General features: G+C 42.5%; 1 protein-coding gene across 1 annotated transcript in view; it reads right to left on the bottom strand.

The window, feature by feature from the left end:
• Nucleotides 1-19401, bottom strand: part of TTN (titin) — a 244573-nt gene that overhangs the window by 164714 nt on the left and 60458 nt on the right. The window contains exons 58-91 of the mRNA XM_050900483.1: nucleotides 19075-19353; nucleotides 18668-18946; nucleotides 18246-18524; nucleotides 17862-18140; nucleotides 17437-17724; nucleotides 16965-17243; nucleotides 16475-16756; nucleotides 15594-15872; nucleotides 15204-15485; nucleotides 14412-14690; nucleotides 14003-14290; nucleotides 13518-13796; nucleotides 13138-13416; nucleotides 12757-13035; nucleotides 12367-12654; nucleotides 11947-12234; nucleotides 10769-11050; nucleotides 9732-10010; nucleotides 9353-9634; nucleotides 8929-9207; nucleotides 8519-8806; nucleotides 8025-8303; nucleotides 7642-7920; nucleotides 7287-7565; nucleotides 6849-7136; nucleotides 6388-6675; nucleotides 3368-3649; nucleotides 2822-3100; nucleotides 2429-2710; nucleotides 2031-2309; nucleotides 1252-1539; nucleotides 823-1101; nucleotides 450-728; nucleotides 73-351 (exon numbers count right to left, since the gene is read on the bottom strand). Of these exons, the coding sequence (XP_050756440.1) occupies nucleotides 73-351; nucleotides 450-728; nucleotides 823-1101; nucleotides 1252-1539; nucleotides 2031-2309; nucleotides 2429-2710; nucleotides 2822-3100; nucleotides 3368-3649; nucleotides 6388-6675; nucleotides 6849-7136; nucleotides 7287-7565; nucleotides 7642-7920; nucleotides 8025-8303; nucleotides 8519-8806; nucleotides 8929-9207; nucleotides 9353-9634; nucleotides 9732-10010; nucleotides 10769-11050; nucleotides 11947-12234; nucleotides 12367-12654; nucleotides 12757-13035; nucleotides 13138-13416; nucleotides 13518-13796; nucleotides 14003-14290; nucleotides 14412-14690; nucleotides 15204-15485; nucleotides 15594-15872; nucleotides 16475-16756; nucleotides 16965-17243; nucleotides 17437-17724; nucleotides 17862-18140; nucleotides 18246-18524; nucleotides 18668-18946; nucleotides 19075-19353 (9576 nt within the window). The remainder of the gene's footprint in view (nucleotides 1-72; nucleotides 352-449; nucleotides 729-822; nucleotides 1102-1251; nucleotides 1540-2030; nucleotides 2310-2428; nucleotides 2711-2821; nucleotides 3101-3367; nucleotides 3650-6387; nucleotides 6676-6848; nucleotides 7137-7286; nucleotides 7566-7641; nucleotides 7921-8024; nucleotides 8304-8518; nucleotides 8807-8928; nucleotides 9208-9352; nucleotides 9635-9731; nucleotides 10011-10768; nucleotides 11051-11946; nucleotides 12235-12366; nucleotides 12655-12756; nucleotides 13036-13137; nucleotides 13417-13517; nucleotides 13797-14002; nucleotides 14291-14411; nucleotides 14691-15203; nucleotides 15486-15593; nucleotides 15873-16474; nucleotides 16757-16964; nucleotides 17244-17436; nucleotides 17725-17861; nucleotides 18141-18245; nucleotides 18525-18667; nucleotides 18947-19074; nucleotides 19354-19401) is intronic.

Below are 19401 nucleotides of genomic sequence, written 5' to 3'. Positions count from 1 at the left end.
TGTTTTTCAAAATAGCAAAGCGTACTTAAGAAAAATAGGCCATTTTCCTATTTTTTAAAATGAAATATTCACCTTGAACTGTCAGCAAAGATGATGAAGCAGCCTCCCCAACAGTGTTTTCTACTTTGCAGATGTACTCCCCACTGTCACTACTGTCTACCTGGCTGAAAACCAGAGTGGCAACTTGGTTCTTAAAGTGCATTTTCACAGTAGCAGTTCCTCTCAGCTTTGTATCGCCTTTGTACCATGATACAATCATTTCTGGTGTTCCAGCAACCTGGCACTGTAAAGATGCAGAATCCCCAACAGTCACCTGCACTGGCTCCAAGGGTGTAATGAAGTAAGGTGGTTCTGAAGAACAAACACACACCATTAGCATAAAAAGGTATTGCACAATGACCATTAGCAGTTCAAATAACACTTGATGAAATGATGGTGGCTTGACGCACCTAGTATTGTGATTGCACCATGACAATTATCTTGTCCAGAATCATTTTCAATATGACAAGAATATTGCCCCTGATCCTCTAGTTTGCTACTAGGGATTTCCAGTATGGCAGATGTTTCTGTAGTGGTGATGCTACACTTTTCAGAGTGCATTATTTTTACTCCATTTTTCTTCCACGTCACTGAAATTGGTGGAGTACCCGTATATGTGCATTCCAAGATTAAATTTTTCCCTTTCTCTACACTTAAGTCGTTCACCTTCTTCACAAATTTGGCTGGTTCTATAATGAACAATGGGAAGAAAATCAATTAAATAAATCCAAGAGATCATCTTTACAAGCATAAGAAGCATAAGAAACAGCAGTCTGGACAAACCTTTGACAAAAAGATGTGTTGTGCAAGAAATCTTCCCTGCCTCATTAGAGATCTGGCAGGTGTAGTCTCCACTCTGAAGCGGATGTACATCAAACAGCTCCAGTTCTGCAATTGAATCTTGCAAGGTGATATTGCATCTGTGTCCTGGTACTAGCTCAACGCTACCTCTGAACCATTTAACTTCCAATGGAGAGGAGCCTTTTATGATACTGGTAAAGGTTATGTTTGCCCCAGATAAAACATTCAGTGGTTCAGGTTTCTTCACAAAAGATGGTGGTTCTAAGCATGCAAATAAAACAGACAGAGAAGCAGTACATTTGAACTTCTGATGAAGAGCACAGTAATAAGAAATATGTAACAAAGCAAAGAATGAACTCTCTTTGAAAATAAATTTGTGCCCTCTGACTCTGGATTCTTATTGGTACTGACCTCTAACACTCAAAAATGCACTGCATTCATCAGACCCAGCTACGTTAGTAGCTGTGCACAAATAAGTTCCCATATCAGATTCCTGAAGTCCATTCACTTTCAGAGAACAGGTATTGTCTGTAAGGGTAGCCTGATACTTGTCTCCACTGGTAATCTCCTGTCCATCATGAAACCAGGAAACCAGAATAGGTGGTGACCCATAAACTTTGCACTCCAGTACAGCAGAAGAACCCAGCTGACCATATGTTTCTTTCAGTTTTCTTGTGAAAGAAGGAGGTATAATACGATCTGCATTTGTTTAAAAAAAAAAAAAAAAAATTACCACACAGGAGCTTACAATGCAGAAAGTTCACCATGCATAATAAAATCAATTAACTTTCTTTTGATGTATCTGCTTTAGCAATCTGCTCCTACACCCCTAAGTCATTGAAAAATAGATAGTTGATGATTAAGGATATGCTGGAGCTTTCATTCACACTTTTTGAGGGACACATTTTATTTTTGCAGTCCTTTTTCATGAGCAACAACATTGCACCAGCTGTCCAAGAAGATATGTGGATTAAAGCCTAAGAAATCAAGCCCGTGCAACAACTCCTGTCCCTCAGAGGTTAGGTAGGCATCTATTCTTGATGCCTGTCAAAGTGGCATGCCAAGTACACCTAAGTTTATACAAGCAATGAGTCTCTCAGGCTGCCAGTCATGAGAAACAGTTTGCTATCTGAAGGCTTTGTAAAGGAACTATAGGATCAGATGTGACTCAAAAAGGGTAGTCAACTAACCTGAAACATGCACTGAAGCTGTGCAGCTGCTTTTACCAACACTGTTTTTCACCTCAAAAGTATATTCTCCACTGTCTTCTAGTCCTGCATTGAGGATCTTAAGCCCAGATACTTTGTTGAAGAAACTGATTTTATATTTATGGTCAGTGGACAGTTCATTCCCATCCTTAAACCACCTAGCAGTAAGCTCTGGTGTGCCGTCTACTGTACATTCCAGAGTACAGGAGTCTCCAGCTGTAACTTTGACAGGGCCTGGCTTCTCTACAATGACTGCAGGTTCTGCAATGAGAAGCAAACCATAAAATTTTTAAAAACAATGCAATAGTTATTAGTATCATAAAAATTGAAATTTTAAAGCATTTTAAAACACATTGTGTTTTTTATCCCATGCTACCAACCTAGCACTGTCAGCGTGGCAAAGCATTCCTGAACTCCAGCATCATTTTTTATCTGACAAATGTATTTCCCAGCATTGGCTGGTTCTGCATTTCCAATCCGCATAGTTGCAATGTTTTCTGAATAGGAGATCCAAAGATTATCACTTTCTCTAATGATTTCCCCTTTGTCTTTTAACCACAGAACAGAAATTGGCTGTGATCCTTCTACTGCAGCCTGCAGTTCAATCGACTCCCCAGCTACAACAGTGAGATCACTCAGCTTCTTTGCAAAGGTTGGTGGTGCTATTTAAGAGAAGATATTTAACAGTAAAAAAAACACGCCAGGAGCGGAAAAGTAGGAGGAGAATGACAGGAACAATGAAATGCCAAGAAGGTGCCAATCTTTATACAAACCTCTTAGTGTTACAGAGCCAATACAGGAGTCACTTCCCACATCATTTACAGCTTTACAGTGATATTCACCAACATCTGCAGTATCCACACTGAGAATGTGAATACTAGCTAGGTAGTTCTCGGACATGACCTTATACTTCTTGCTGCTCCGAATTTCTCGTTTGTCTTTATACCACGAAATCTGGAATGGAGGAGTGCCCTGAAGCTCACATTCCAGGTGAATATCAGACCCTTTCAAGGTCTGGACTGGATGAGGCTTCTTGGTGAAAATGGGGGGTGCTGAAAAAAAAAGGGGTTAAAGTTTGTGTTATTTGAGCGAAGGAGATTAAAGAGGACAGACTATTCAAGTAGCTGTTCTGATGCTGAACCGCAAAGACAAACCATAAATAAGAAAGATCTCCCACAGCATAACAAACATGCAAGAGGTTTGCCATCTATTCAGACAGGTTTTGATCTCTCTGAGTAAAGAAACTTTCAAAGTAACAGCTTTTCCACGAAGGAGGACTCATACAGATAGAAAGGTAAGGAAAGAACTGGGATTCTGACCTTTTACTTTCAGTGAGGTACTGGTGCTTGCACTACCCGCCGGATTCTGAGCTTCGCAAGTGTAGTCACCACTGTCTTCAGCACTGAGGTTGTGCATTTCAATGACTGCCACTGAATCCACAAAGGACATTCTGTATTTTTCACTGGGATGGATCTTGGTTTCACCTTTGTACCAGGTGACTTTGATTTCTGGAGATCCACCTATTTTGCATTCATACTTAGTGGAATCATGCTCTTTCACAAGTCTTGAGGAGTCTAGTTTCTTAATAAATCTTGGTGGTTCTGGAATGCCAAAAAGGGGAGATGATGCTTTAAACTGCACTGATTCTTTGAATAAGCAGGGAAATACGGAACAGAAAATGTAAACTTTGGGGACTTATGCAAACATTCCAATTTTGCAATTGCTATGCAATTTTTTTTAGATGATTTCAAGTTGGTCCAAAATCTAGATTAGGAAGCAAACAAGTTCTCTATCTGCATTTCAGTTAGTTTCTCCTCACTTTATTGTCCCACTCTACTTCTCCTTCTATGTATTCAGTACAGATCAGTTGACACATGTGGTTTTCTTTAAGTAATATCCTCTTGCAATACATGAGTAATCAAAATGCCTGATGGAAATGCAAGAATCCAAACTGTTCAGCCAAGAAATATTAAGAGCATTTATGCTGAGCATTATAGCAACTGCTCTATATTTTAATGTCATTAACAATTGATACAGTCAATAAATGTATCTGCATTATAACCTTTCACACATTTATTGTAAAGTCAAACATAAAGGTGCATATAAGGAATAAAAGTCAAGGACCTTAGGTAACAAAAAGAGAGGTTCAAAATAATCATGCTGGGAAGAATTGTGAGATGGCTGGTATTACAGAAATTGGTGTTAAAGGTCCTGTGACTGAAAAGTAAACCGGATGGTTACATTTTGTTCTGTAAGGAGAGAAAGGAGTGGACGTTTGACTCTTTTCATCAAAAGTACCATACGGATGATTCAGAATCACAAGACTGAATGCTCATAGATCAAAGATATAACTAGTAAAACCAAGAGGTGGTAATGTGGGCACAACAAACAAATCTCTGTGTAAAACAGGATGCAGTGCCTCTTTGTGCATCTGTCTGTGAAGTGTAGGAAGAATATCTATTTTATTGTGGGTTACTTCAACCTGTGGGACATTTGCAGAACATCCTATGTTGTTAGTAACAAAACTTCCTTAGAGTTTCTAAAAATAGAAATGATGGCTTGTTAACACAAGGACTCTTGGAACCTTAGTAATTTACTATCAGATTTCACTTTGACAAAGAGTTGATTATCTATCTGCATAGTAACAGTTGCTGAGTAGTTACACTCTAATTCCATTCTTTTCCAAAAATGAGGAAATACAAGTTAGTAAGGTATATACTTAGAACGTAAAGCAGTTTCTAGAACCTAAAGCAATTGTTAAAACTACAGATTGGGAACATTAGATGTTAAAGTAGGAAAGTTAATAAAAAACTGGGAGATTTTCAAGGTCAATTGAACAAAAGACCTTAATTCTACCAACAAAAGGCTGTGTGTCATAGAAGTGAGACAGCATCTGCTCAAATTAAACAGATGCAAATCAATGCACACAAAGAACTTGCCCTTCCAAGTTCTACAGAAACTGGCTGACAAACAATGAACATCATTAATTTTACAGCCCTAGGGAAACTGTACAAATTCTGAAGGATTGAAGTGAGTGCCAGTGTAAGTTGAGGATCAAAAAAGAAAATACTGATCCTGGAAAAAAAAGGAATTTCAGGATTTTATGAATAAAGAGTTGAAGAGCAAGAAGATAAATAAGGTCAGTCAGGATCATTTTATGAATCGTAACTCCAGTCAAATAAATCTATAAGTAATGTTATAATTAATAATAAACAGAATTGTGATTCTGGTGGAAACAAGCTTTAAATCTTTTAAAGAGGTTAGATTTCTTGCTACTATCTTTCAATGCTTTTTGTAAGTCAAGCTGCACAATAACAGCATCCCTACTTGCCACTGAATCCGCAGGTAATTCAGTCTGCCACACTCTTCCCACCCCCAGCAAGAAATATCCTTATGGATAGAATATACTCTAGGTATATATAATACATTTGACAAGCAATTATTACAAAAGCTTGCTAGTAGTAGTTCAGCTTCTTGCGTTATTTGTCTTGGAGAGTAAAAGTCATAGTATTTACTCTTGAAATGTTTTTTGTTTTTTTCCCCCCAAATTCATACAGAGGGAAAAAAAAAGAAAGCACTAAACCAACAGGGACATTTGAACTCATGCATAATTTAAGTAGTGTATTTTACATTCGTTCTTTTATAAAATCAGTACGAATGAGATATCCGGAACAACTATAAATAAATCCTATGTTCCCACCTACATTGAGGAAATTACACTAATATACAAGTGTCACTTGTACCAAGACAGTTTGATCCAGTCATAAATTTAGATCATTGAAATGTATAAGATCCACACACTATGTGGAGAAGCAAAGTGTTGGCGGAATGGATATTTGTCACCGAGTCTGCCCTCAGATCCTCCAATTTTGCTGTCTAGAACAGCAGTTTTCAATGTTTTCAGTCTGTGAAAGAGTAAAACTATTTGCAGGAGCTGCACACCCAGTAAAAATACATTTAAGTCTCGTAAGAGAACTGAGTTTCTCTCAGTTACACCTTTCCCTCCCCTGGGCAACTTAGTGAATGTCACCGCTGGAGAAAGTCTTTAAGGGAGACAGATTTTGCTGGCCAACAGGGCCATTCATAAAGATGCACTAAGTCAGAGTTAACATTTCAATGGAAGAATCCCGTTCATAAGACAAATCACGCACTATACCAGAACAGAAGAAAGATGAATAAGTATTTAAGTATTGCAATACTATTTAAATGAAATAAGACATCTCAGTGTAGCCTCTTGTAAAGGTTGTTAGTCTCACACATGTCTGCATTCAGGGCTTTGTTTTCCAGGTGTCTGCCTTGCAAAGAAAAGCCTCATGAACACTAAAGCTCACAGCAATACCTTGTACAGCCAGCTGAGCTGCGCACGCGTCCTTTCCAACACTGTTGCTGGCAGTACATGTGTAGAGTCCAGCATCCCCTTTACCGACTTTTAGGACCGTCAAGCTGGCCGTGTTTTCCACCAGTGTCATCTTGTAGTTGCCACCTGGGCGGATCTCTCTGTTGTCTCTGGTCCAAGTAATCCTCATGGGAGCAGAGCCAGTCATGTGGCACTTAAAGGTTGCACTTTCCCCTAGCGCCACATCGATAGATACTGGCTTGATGTCGAAGAAGGGAGGTTGTAGATGTTCTGCAAAGAGGAAAGCATGGCAGAGCTCACCACCAAGCTCTTCTCACCACACACCTCACCATGCCATGCCCACGCTCCCTGGCCACCATACAATGGGTACAGTGGGATAAAGGGTGAAGAAATAAAAGAGCAAAGACACACCAAAGGGCTTTGTTGAAGTGTGAGCTACAAACCTGTGAGGAGAAGTTTGGCACTGGAAGATGCAGTCCCCAGAGCATTTTGGGCTGAGCAAGTATATTGGCCACAGTAAGCCATACTAGTTTGCAAGATCTGGAGAGTTGCAACATTATTTAAGAAGGCTGATTGCATGTTATCACTGTCGCTTAAGAGAACTCCATCCTTGTACCAAGACACCTGGATAGGCTCTGAGCCATTTATGCGGCAATCAAATGTCACTGGGGCACCAACCACCTCCTGAATATCTTTCAGTTTTCTGGTGAATGTAGGGGGAAGTTGACGTTCTGCAAAACAATAATAATCACCACTATAAATAGGAAGCCACCTTGTCAATCTAGAATTAATTAACTCTGAAATTAATAAGAACCCCTTTCTGTAGACAACAAAAAGTTCCTACAAACTATCCCAGGAAAGAGTGGCCCTTGGCCCATCACCTTTAACAACAAGCAAAGCTGTGGAAGTGGCGAAGCCAACGCTATTTTCTGCTTTGCAGATATATTCTCCAATGTCACTATCGTCCACGGTGGAGAATGCCAGCGTTGCCACATTATTCTTGAAGTGCATTTTGTAAGCCTGTGTTGATCTGAGCTTGGTGTCATCTTTGTACCAGGACACCTTGATTTCTGGCGCACCACCAATCTGGCATTTTAAGATCAAGGGCTCGCCAACTTTCACCTCCACACGGTCCAGGTGCGTGACAAAATAGGGTGGTTCTAGGGAAGGAGAGAGCATGGTGAGCAGAGGCAGAGCATCACTGGGGTGCCTTAGGGGGTCAGGGGTGATGCGTACCTAAGATGGATACAAGGCTGTGGCAAACATCCCCACCCGCCTCATTTGCCACCTCACAGGTGTATTCGCCTTCATCGCTCTTGACGCTGTTGAAGATTTCAAGAATGCCAGATTTGTCAGTAGTTGTAACACTGCAGCGTGGAGACTGAGCAATGGGCATGCCATTTCTTTTCCAAGTGACAGAGATGGGAGGGGTGCCTGTGTAGCTGCTTTCCAACACAATGGACTTCCCCTGCTCCACACTGAAATCACTTAATTTCTTCACAAAGACTGCAGGCTCTGTGGGGAGGCACAGATCAATAGTGAGAGGGACAGATGTGGCAGGGCTGCAGGCAGAGCACGAAGGGAGATACCTGTGCATACACGCACACACACAAACACACCTTTCACAAAGAGTTGAGTTGTGCATGAGGCACTGCCAGCATCATTTGTGACCACGCAGGCATAGTCCCCGCTGTGGCCTGGCTCCACGTTGTACAGCTGCAGCTGTGCCACAGACTCGTCCAGAGAGATGGAGCAGTTGCTGTCTGGCACCAGCTCCCTGATGCCTCGGAACCAGGTCACTTTGAAGGGAGTACTGCCCTTGATGTAGCTGGTGAATGTCACACTTGATCCAGGCAAAACTTCCTGGGGATCAGGTGTCTTCACAAAAGAAGGTGGTTCTAAGGATCATGCAAAGAAGTGAAGAGGGAGAAAGATGTTAACAGGAGAGTCTCTGTGGGGGAGGAAAACTGGAGCAGGTTTGAGTCAAAAAAAAGGGAGAAAGAGGGAGAAAACAGAAAAAAAACATGAAAAAGAAACCATGGGAAACCAGAGGGAAGGAAGAGAAAAGGGAAGAAGAATTTTGTTGAAGGGGCTGTAGTATCCTTCCACTGACCTTGTACAGTCAAGAAGGCACTGCATTCATCAGATCCAGCCACATTGGCTGCCACACAGGTATATGGCCCTGTATCTGTGACATCCAGGGCATTCAGCTTCAAAGCACAAACATTATCCAAGAATGAGATTTCATATTTTTCTCCACTAACAATCTCATTCCCGTCCTGAAACCAGGCCACAGATATGGGGGATGTGCCAGACACTTTGCACTCCAGAAGCACTGAGGATCCCAGCACCCCATTTGTTTCCTTTAGTTTTCTTGAGAATGAAGGAGGAACAAGACGATCTAAGTAGGAAAGGGCAGAAGAATAGGAAGAAAAGTGTTGGGTTTTTTTCAGGGGAAAGGAAAGGGAGAAAAAAAAAGCTTCCTTTAAAGACAAGTGTGAACAACAAAGACATAGAGCTGACCTGAAACATCAACTGATGAAGTGCAGCTGCTGTCCCCCACCTCATTGTGCACCTCAAAAGTATACAAGCCCCTGTCTCCCCTGTCTGCAGAAAACACTTTCAAAGTGGATATATTGTTGAAAAAGGTAATTTGGTATTTGCGGTCACTCCTTAGTTCTCTGCCGTCTTTGTACCACTTGGTGATAAGTTCAGGTGTTCCTCCTACTTTGCACTCCAAGGTAAAAGGATTTCCAGCCATTACTGTGATCGGCTCGGTCTTCTCTAAGATGACTGCCGGTTCTGAAATAGGAAGGGAGGGGTCAGTGTGTCACCAGGAAATCTACCCGCAAACCAGTGAGCACAGGATATAAGCAGAAAACAAACGCTGGTAGAGGCAATTGTGCAAGCTGTAAGATATAGTATCTGTGAAGCAGGCTATACCCACCTAGGACTTGTAAAAAGGCAGAGCACTCCCGCATACCAGCATCATTTTTTATCTGGCAGATGTACTTCCCAACATCAGCTCCCTCTGCACTGGCAATCTCAAGAGTTGCAATGTTGTCCATGAACCACATTTGGACATTTTCACTCTCCCTAATAACTTCACCCTTGTCTTTGAGCCAGACAACAGAAATTGGTGGGGATCCTTCCACCACTGCCTGCAGGGCTGTTGGCTCCCCGATGAAGATTGCAGTGTCACTCAGCTTCTTGGCGAAGCGTGGGGGTTCTGATGGCGAAAACAAGGAGGCAGAGGAGGGTTAATCATGCAGCCAGGAGATCAAGAAAAGAGGGTGGTGATGCTGTTGATCCTCTAGCATACAAACCTTTGAATTTCACCGGGCAGGTGCAAGTGTCGCTTCCCACCTCATTCATAGCTTTGCATTGATATTCTCCAGTATCTTGAGATTCCAGATTGAGAATATGAAGACTGGCAATGGAATGCTTTGCTGTCACCTTGAACTTCTTGCTGCTTCTGACCTGCCTCCGGTCCTTGAACCAAGCCACCTCAAAGGGTGGAGTCCCTGCTATCTCACACTGTAGGATAACATCTGCGCCTTTAAGTGTGTCCACAGGGCTCGGCACCTTGCTAAAAACAGGTGGTTCTATAAAAAAAGAATCACATCATAATGTGTGAGCCTGCTTCCCTGGGTGGCTTTGTGGATAGTAGCAGGAGGCAACATATTCAGGAAGGGGTCCTACACTTATTCTTGTAAACCCATATTTAGCTTCCAAATATGTGGCCTCATCTCTAAAAAATGCTGAGCCCCCGGCATCTCCCAGCAAGCCATCCCAGCACTCAGAGCCCTAAGGGCAGAAAACATGATACTTCTGCACCTGTTTGGAGTCAGTGCTCAGTGCCTCTCCCCAAAAGCCACTCTCCCCTCTCTCCAGGACCACATTCCAGCTTTCCCCGCCTCTTTCCAATCATGAAAGCTACCATCAGTGGGGCTCAGCAACACAGCCTCCTCTTCCGTCTTAAATTTCATTCCTGCCAGGATCACTGTGTATAAAGAGGAGGCAGAGGGATGGCTGCAAAGTATGCCCAGCTCCCTCACCATGGCTGGTGTTGCACCTAGTCCATGCTTCCCTTGTTGTCTGACAAGCTTGCCTTCTTCAGCTTGCAATTGACTTAAACGGGGAGACAAGGGAATGGCTGCACAGTGCTGAACACCCACCATTATTTCCTGCCCGGTCTCTGCTGCTTAAACACAGCAGCGTTTGAATGTGAGAGCAGCTGGAGAGACACTGCCCCAGCAGCCATCAACTGCCATAGCAGCAGCTCCCTGTCCAGGGGGATGTGCAGCTGGGAGCGGGCCCGGAAGCCAGGGATTCTGGTGGTGTGTGGAGCTATGCTGCTAACCTTTCACTGTGACTGAAGTGCTGCAGCTGGCTGTGCCGGCAGAGTTATGGGCTTCACATATGTAATCACCGGCATCTTCAGTGTTGGCACCCAAGATGATTAGCATTGCCACGGAGTCTACAAAGGACATGTGGAACCTGTCGCTTGCCTGGAGTGCCTGATCATTTTTGTACCACACGGTTCTGATCTCTGGTGTGCCACTGATTTTACATTCAAGTTGAACTGTGTCCCCCTGTTTCACGAACCGCAAAGCTTCAGGCTTCTTGATGAACTTGGGAGGTTCTGCAGAACAGAATAAGTATGTAGAGAGTGACAATATACCTGTTTGCCATGTGAAATCTACAGTGCTGAGCAAGAGTTATGGGGAGCGCAAGAGTATTGGGGCACAACAAAGTAAGCTTGCTACAGCAGCTGGCTGTATCCCCAGTCGGAGTTTCCCCCCAAGGAAAGACGCAAGACGGAGAAAAGAAGGCAAAGACAACAACTAAAACTATGTTCTGCCAACTCTGGAGCCTGCTGTGTCAGACGGCTGGAGCTATAAAAAACACATGAAGGATGATTGCTCCACCCATGGGAAATTTTGTTGTTACCTTTGAGGGCCGAAAATATCGCCAGGCCAGCATGAAAGATTTGGCAAGCCCTTCACCCGCAGGAGCAGCAGAAACACGGTAGGGATAGTTTCACTTGCTTACACGTCTTTAAAGCATATTTCTGCATAAAGAACTTAAGTGATTCATAGTCTAGATTAAATGAGCAATTCAGAACTCCAATTGAAATCTTTAGCAAATTCAGAAGAGTCACTAATGCTGGCCTACAAAGGCAAGGGAGTTGTATTTGCTGTATCACCATTTTCCATATAGTAATTGCTATGGGTGAATACCACTGTGACTGTAGTTTAAGCACTAATGACAAAGTAAAAAGCGGGGTGAGTGCAACTCTTCACACAAACAGGTTCACAAAGGGACCTTTCCCCTTGGAGATTTTGCAGGCACACAAGGCTTCTACTGTCATGTAGTATGATAGGAGAAGGTCACCACATGGTATCTATCTGCTTTCTGGAAAGCTGCTTTCTATATATTTCCAAACTGGAAAGGGTGGAAGGTGAGACTCAGTAACAAAGAGGTCTCTTTACCCAAGAAAAAGAAAACACACAAACAAAGGTGACTTAATCTTAATACCTTTTACACTGAGTTGAGCTGAGCAAAAGTCTTTCCCAGCTTCATTACTAGCTTGGCAAGTATATTGGCCAGAGTCTCCTTTACCCACTCTGAGCACTCGAAGGTGAGCTGTGTTGGCTACAAATGTAATATTGAAGTTTCCTCCAGTTCGGATCTCCCGACCATCCTTGGACCAGGTGATATGTATTGGCTGGGCTCCAGTAACATGGCATTCAAAGTCAGCACTTTCTCCAAAAGGCACATCAATAGATTCTGGTTTGGTGTCAAAGACAGGTGCTTGCTTGGGTTCTAGAAACACAAGAAAACAGTGTAATACTCTTACCTCATGAAAAAGCTAATCCAACACACAGATACCATCGCATGCATGAAATGGGAAGGGGGAGCCTGTGATCCAGGCAAAAGTTTTGTAAGCCAACATACCTGCCACTGTGAGCCTAGCACTTGAGGTGGCAGTGCCCACAGCATTGGTGGCTGTGCAGGAGTACTGCCCAGTATGATTCATCTCGGTTCGCACCAGTTGCAGCACTGCAACATTATCTACAAAGGATGTGTGCACATTGTGGTCATCACTTAGCAACACACCATCTTTATGCCAAGTCACAGTAATGGGTTCTGAGCCATTGAGCCGACACATTAATTTGAGGGGTAAACCAACAGGGTGCTCGATGTCCTTTAATTTTCTTGCAAAGGAAGGTGGTCGTTTGCGCTCTAGAAGAAAGCAAGTAAAGGATAAATATGCCCCAGGAAGCACTTTTTTTATAGTTTTGCAAGACAAAAAGAATTTGTAGCAAGCTAATATAAAATCATCACCTTGAACTGTTAAGAGAGCCTTTGTAGATGCAGTTCCTACACTGTTTTCTGCCTTGCAGGTGTATTCTCCACTGTCATTGCTAACCACTTTGTTGAAAATAAGTGTAGCAACGTTGTCTTTAAAGAACACTTTGTACTCAGGAGTAGACCTGAGTTTTGTATCACCTTTGTACCAAGACACAGTGATTTCTGGTGTTCCAGCAACGCGGCATTGCAATGTTGTATAATCCCCAACTGACACCTCAAGAGGTTCCAAGTGCGTAACAAAATAGGGAGGTTCTAAAAAACAGAAGCCATTAGATAGGCTCATTATAGTGCCAGACCTTGGGAAGTATACACTTAAAAGAACAGGCAAGAAAAAGAAGCAAAGGGAGCACACACCTAGGGTAGAGACTACAGCCTCACAAACATCTCTTCCTGCCTCATTTTCAACATGGCAAGTGTATTCTCCTGCATCTTCTTTGGTGCTGTCAAGTATTTCCAGGATGCAAGATTTCTCTGTGGTGGTGATGCTACACTTCTGAGATTGAGTGATGGTGTGGCCATTCTTCTTCCATGTCACAGAGATGGGCAGGCTGCCTGTGTAAGTGCCCTCCAGGATGATGGGCTTGCCAGGCTCCACATACTGATCGCTCAGTTTCTTCACAAAGACAGCTGGCTCTAATGAAGGGTAAGAAGTCATAAATGTTGAGCACAACAGGACAAATGGAGGGAAGGAAACAATATTTTAAGGCAAATAAAGAGACACAATCTTTACAAACCTTTTACAGTAAGGTGTGTTGTACAATTTGCCCTGCCAGCATCATTAGTCACTAGACAAGTGTATTCTCCGCTTTGGAGAGGAGTTACATCAAATAACTCAAGCTCCACAATGGAATCCTCCAAGTAGATATTGCATTTGTCCCCTGGCACAAGCTCATTGGCCCCTCTAAACCAGTTCACCTTAAAAGGAGGGGTTCCTCTGATAACACATGTAAAAGTGATGCTTGTGCCTGGTAAGACATCCAGAGGCTCTGGTGTCCTCTCAAAAGAAGGTGGTTCTAAACACACAAGAGAAAAAGAGAGATAAGACAGGTTGCTACAGCATAACCCTGGCATTTCCACACACCTACTGAAGATAAAGAACAAAACCTTTACTTTCCAGTCAATAATTTTCCCTGAGTATATTTACAAAAGACTGTAGGCAATTTCAAGAAAGAAAGAGAAAAGAATAGCTCAGAGAGCTTCCTGACCATCATATACTGACCTTGTACAGTCAATACAGCACTGCATTCATCTGAACCAGCTATGTTGGTAGCTTTGCAGGTGTAAGTTCCAGTATCTGAGTCGCTCAGTGAATTCACTTCTAAAATACATAGGTTATCTGAAAAGGAGATTTGATGTTTTTCCCCATTGACTAGCTTAAGTCCATTTCGGAACCAGGCAACAGAAATAGGAGGTGAACCTGACACTTTGCATTCCAGCAATGCTGAGGAACCCAGGACACATGGGGTTTCTTTTAGTTTTCTTGTGAAAGAAGGAGGAATGATTCGATCTGCATAAGAAAACATAATAAATCTATGGTTAGAGAGAAAAGGAGGGAAGGAATGGAAAAAAGGAAAGAGAACATGACCAAACGAAAGTTTTTGTAAAAGAAGACAAGCTACCCAACCAACCTAAAACTTCAACCGATGCTGTGCAACTGCTTTTCCCCACGTCGTTCTGCACTGCAAAAGTGTACAATCCACCATCTTCCTTTTCTGCATCCATAATTTTAAGTGTAGATACTTTATTGAAGAAAGTAATTCTGTATTTTTGGCTGCTGGTCAGCTCTTTGCCATCCTTGAACCACCCAGTGGAAAGCTCTGGTGTGCCTGCTACTTTGCACTCCAAAGTACAGGCATCTCCTATAGTAACTCTCATTGGCTCTGCTTTCTCTATAATGACTGCAGGCTCTGGAGGGAGAGATGGGTAACATGTATGGTGAAAACAGGATTTGATTAGTACTAGTTATAAGTATTATAGAACTCTAAATGAGGCTTACACATTTGATACTAAGGATATCTCAATTTGTTGGGCTGGGGTATTTTTTCAGCTCTGTTTTTTCCACCCTTTATTCTACCCTAAGCTGGAGATTTCAGATGCTCTCCAAAATGAATTAAAAATATTTTTAAACTCCTAGGAGAGAATTGCAACTGTCTGTCCCTCTCCAAGCAGGCATGAGCAGAAGACATGACTCAGAAATCCAATCAACTGGATCCCATCACAGTGTAGAGGCCTGTCATTCCTTTTACCCCTATCTCTGGACAACTGGAAATAAGGAATCTGACTACTGCTTGTTGGGGACACAAGGATTCTCTGCTTTGATTGGGTTGAACGGAGGGGCATAAGCAAAGCATATAGCTGACACTAAATAGCCAAATTCCTAACTTTAAAAAAATCCTTTATGAATTTGTGCTTTTACCAACCTAGAATAGTTAAGGTAGCCATGCACTCGCGACTTCCAGCATCATTTCTGATCTGACAGATGTATTTTCCAGCATTGCTTGTCTCTGTGCGCACAAGTTGTAAAGTTGCAATATTTTCCATAAATGTGATCTTTGTGTTTTCACTTTCTCTAATAATTTCCTCTTTGTCTTTAAGCCACTGCACAGAAATTGGCTGGGAGCCCTCCACTCTTGCTTGTAACTCTACTGGTTCACCAACCACAACAGTCATGCTGTTTATTTTAGTCAAGAATTTCGGTGGTTCTGAAGAAGAAATATGCAGTTATAGTAAATACTTACAGTGTCTACGTAAAGAAGAGCAATGCAGTGCCATTGGGAGCACTGCAGAAGGCATATGTGCCAATACTTTACCTTTCAGCTTCACAGTGCAAAAACAAGTGTCACTTCCTACGTCGTTCTGTGCTTTGCACTGATATTCACCAACATCTGCAGCTTCAACATTAAGAATGCGAATGCTTGTATGGTAGTTTTTGGCTGTAACCTTATACTTCTTACTACTGCGGATTTGTCTCCTGTCTTTGTACCACGTAACGTCAAATGGTGGCGTTCCTGAAATCTCACATTCCAGGCTAACCTCAGTTCCTTTGAGCATGTCTACTGGAGAGGGCTTCCTGCTAAAGACAGGAGGTTCTAACAAAGGAAGAAAGCAACATTTTTAGAAAGGAGTCTGGAGCTATTTGACCAAAAAACAGTTTACTGATACTAGCTTTTACACAACAAGACTGCTGAGAAAATCAACAGAATGGGCAAGGACTTTCCTCATTTTCTGGACATATTATGAAATGATCTTGCAGGTAGCTGAGCATTCAGAGCTCTTAGCTCCTCTGTAGAAAAGGTAAACAGAGGGGTGACCCTTGGCAGAGAGGGTACAGGTCTCATTTAGCTGGTAGTGGTCTCAAACACACGGTGTAAAACTGACACTGATAGTTTGGGTCTGTTCTTTTTCTTCATATTTCAGCTCCTTGACATAGCAATTCCCACTATGATCTGTCTTGGACGTTGACAATCATATAACTGGGGAACACCTAGCTTAGGACTCATCTGCATTAAGAACAACCTCTCTTTTGTTCAGGTGCTGGCAGAGGGGGTGAGGGGGCATCAAGAAACAAACATGACATGAAGAAAAAGGCAGTCCTGAAATAAGAAATTAATCTCATGTTCCTGTGGATTTCCAAGGGATAAAACCACCAGGGAAAAATAGGATGTAGTCAGAGAACAAGAGGACAGCTAACCTTTCACTGTGACTTTGGTGCTACAGCTGGCCTTGCCGGCGGGGTTGTGAGCTTCACAGATGTAGTCGCCGCTCTCATCAGTACTGAGATAATTCATTTCAAGCACGGCCACAGAGTCAATGAATGATGTCCGGAATTTTTCACTGGCAACAATTTCATGGTCATTTCTGAACCACACTACTTTCATCTCTGGAGATCCACTTACTTTACACTCAAGCCGGGCTGAGTCACCCTGCTTGACTACTTTTGCCGCCTCTAGCTTCTTAGCAAACTTGGGTGGTTCTAAAAAAACCAGAAAAGTGGGGTCAGGAAGGTCTCAATTAATATTGGAAAGAAAAGAGGAGGGAAAAGAGCCAAATAACCGTGGGTTGCAAACACAGGGTAGGGAATTCATTTGGCAGTGTATCAAAGATCACTGAGATGGGCTTGGCAAAAAGGAAAGAAAAGAAATATATAAAAAGACTGCAACACAACAAGAAAGAGTGCACACCTGTTACCATCAGTGTTGTAGTGCAAGAGTCACTGCCAACATCATTTGAAACATGGCAAGTGTAGTGCCCACTCCTAGAAGTATCCACTGAATAGAGGGTTAAGAACCCAGTTGACCCTTCAATCCCAATGAAACAAGTTGGACCAGATACAAGTTCTAAGTCTTCTTTGAACCACTTTACTGCAAAGGGTGGTGTTCCTTTTAGTGTGGCCTTAAACTCCACTGTGGAATCTGGGATGGCTTGCTGGCTTTCAGGTTTTACTAAGAAGCTTGGTGGCTCTGCAGTTTTTAAGAAAAAGAAATATTCAGTTACATCAGAAATGTCTAAGAATGAAGAAAATTAGTGAGGTAAGCATGGAGACCAAATTTTCAGCATTAATATTAAGAGATATAAGAGTGTTATGTTAGCATAAGATTTAAGGTATTTTCCCAGCATCTATCACAAATAAGAAGTAGTAAAAGAGTTTCAAACCTTTCACAGTCAGGACAGCACTGCAAGAATCGTTCCCAGCAACATTAGAGACACTGCATGTGTAATTTGCACTGTCTGTCAGCTCTAGATTAGCAATCTCGAGTGACATAGTGTTCTCATGGCACAGGCTTCTATATTTTGCACTGTCAGTTATCTCTTTTCCATCCTTAAACCATTTTGCAGTAATGGGGAGTGACCCAGAGACTTTGCACTCCATTTGGATAGAAGATCCCAGAACTGTATCCTTTTTGGTTAGCTTTTTGATAAATGCAGGAGGAATCGATTGATCTGCCCAACACACACAAAAAAAAAAAATGGCAAAAACACACTGGTTACCTTCTTGCTTATCTTTCACAAACAGAGATTATTATTTTTTTAATTCCCTCCCTGCCGGATTGGTGAATTTGCCAAATGGCAATACAAACCTAGCACAGTCAGAACAGCTTCACAGGTGCTACTTCCGAAGTCATTTTCAACTTTAAAACTGTATGTACCACTATCTTCCTTTGATACAGGTTCAATCCTGAAACTGGCCACATTGTTTTCAAAGCTCATTGTGTAGTATCTACTGGGAAGGAGCTGTTTGCCATCTTTATACCATCTTATTCGGAGCTCTGGTGTCCCAGCCACAGTACACTCCAAAGTCACGGGGTCTCTTTCAGTGACTTTAAGTGATTTAGCCTTTTCTATGATCCGTGCAGGCTCTGAGGTATAAAGGGTATAAAAATGGCAGTTAGCTACACAGATAGGGGACTGACTGTCCAAGTACTCATCAAAGATGAGCTTGAAGGGTCACACCTTGTACACACCTTGTACAAAAAGCAAAGCAAAGCACTTCTCCATGCCAGACTCGTTCTTTGCCTGGCAGGTGTATCTCCCTCTGTGGCTGAGGTCAACATTGGTAAGTTTCAGTGTGGCCACGCTGTTCTCAAAGGTAATATGGTGGTGCTCATCATCTTCTAGTATTTTCTCATCTTTTATCCATGACACAGATAAGGGTTGAGCGCCTGCTATGACACACTGGAAGAACGCGGTACCTTTCAAAATGCTAGTGACATTCTCCAGCTTCTTGATGAAGGATGGCGGTTCTGTGGTGTGAGGTTTTGTTTGTTGTTTGGAAGAGAAGTCATGGAAAGGGAAGAGGGGAAAGAGAGATCATATAAAGTCATCCTAGTCACTACAGTTTAGCTGGGGGATGTAATGTTTGGGGTATGCTTCCTAGAGGACTGACCTTTCAAGCTGAGCCTTGTGCTGCAAGAACAGCTCCCACCTTCATTTGATATAATACACTGGTATTCACCAACATCTGAGACATCGCAGTTAGTCACATTAAGAGTAAACACTGATTCTTTAGTGGAGATGGCATATTTCTTGCTGCTGAACATCTCCTTATTGTTCTTCAGCCACTTCACCTCAAATGGAGGAGTACCAGTCACCTCACACTCAAGTGTGGCCTCCAAACCCTTCACTACCTCGGTGGGACTCAACTCCCGAACAAATGTTGGAGGCTCTACAAAGAGGAATGAGAGGAAAGTAGACAGTAACCATGAATGGTTTTGAGGGGAGAAGAAGTCTCCCCTACTCCATCACCCCAGCTATGTGGCATAGCTGGATGATGATAAGATGTTCAAAACCAACCTTTTACTTTCAGCTCGATGCTGCAGCTCTCACTACCTGCATCATTGTGGGCTTCACAAACATAAATCCCACTATCCGACACTCTGGCTTGAGTGACTTTCAAAGTGGCTAAACCGTCTATGAAGGAGATGCCGTACTTAGCTTGGTCAGTCACTTCATTCCCATCCAGGTACCATGTGATGTGGATCTCTGGTGTGCCTACTACCTGGCACTCAAAAGTGGTGGACTGTCCTTCACGCAAAGCTACTACAGAAGTTGGCATCTGAATAAATCTGGGGGCTCTAGAAGATGGACAGAAAAGGTGAGGCTTTATAATATTCAAGGTGG

The sequence above is a fragment of the Gymnogyps californianus genome, chromosome 7 (genome assembly GCF_018139145.2).
Source record: "Gymnogyps californianus isolate 813 chromosome 7, ASM1813914v2, whole genome shotgun sequence".
Classification (NCBI taxonomy): domain Eukaryota; kingdom Metazoa; phylum Chordata; class Aves; order Accipitriformes; family Cathartidae; genus Gymnogyps; species Gymnogyps californianus.
This window is presented reverse-complemented; position numbering and strand designations above follow the sequence as displayed.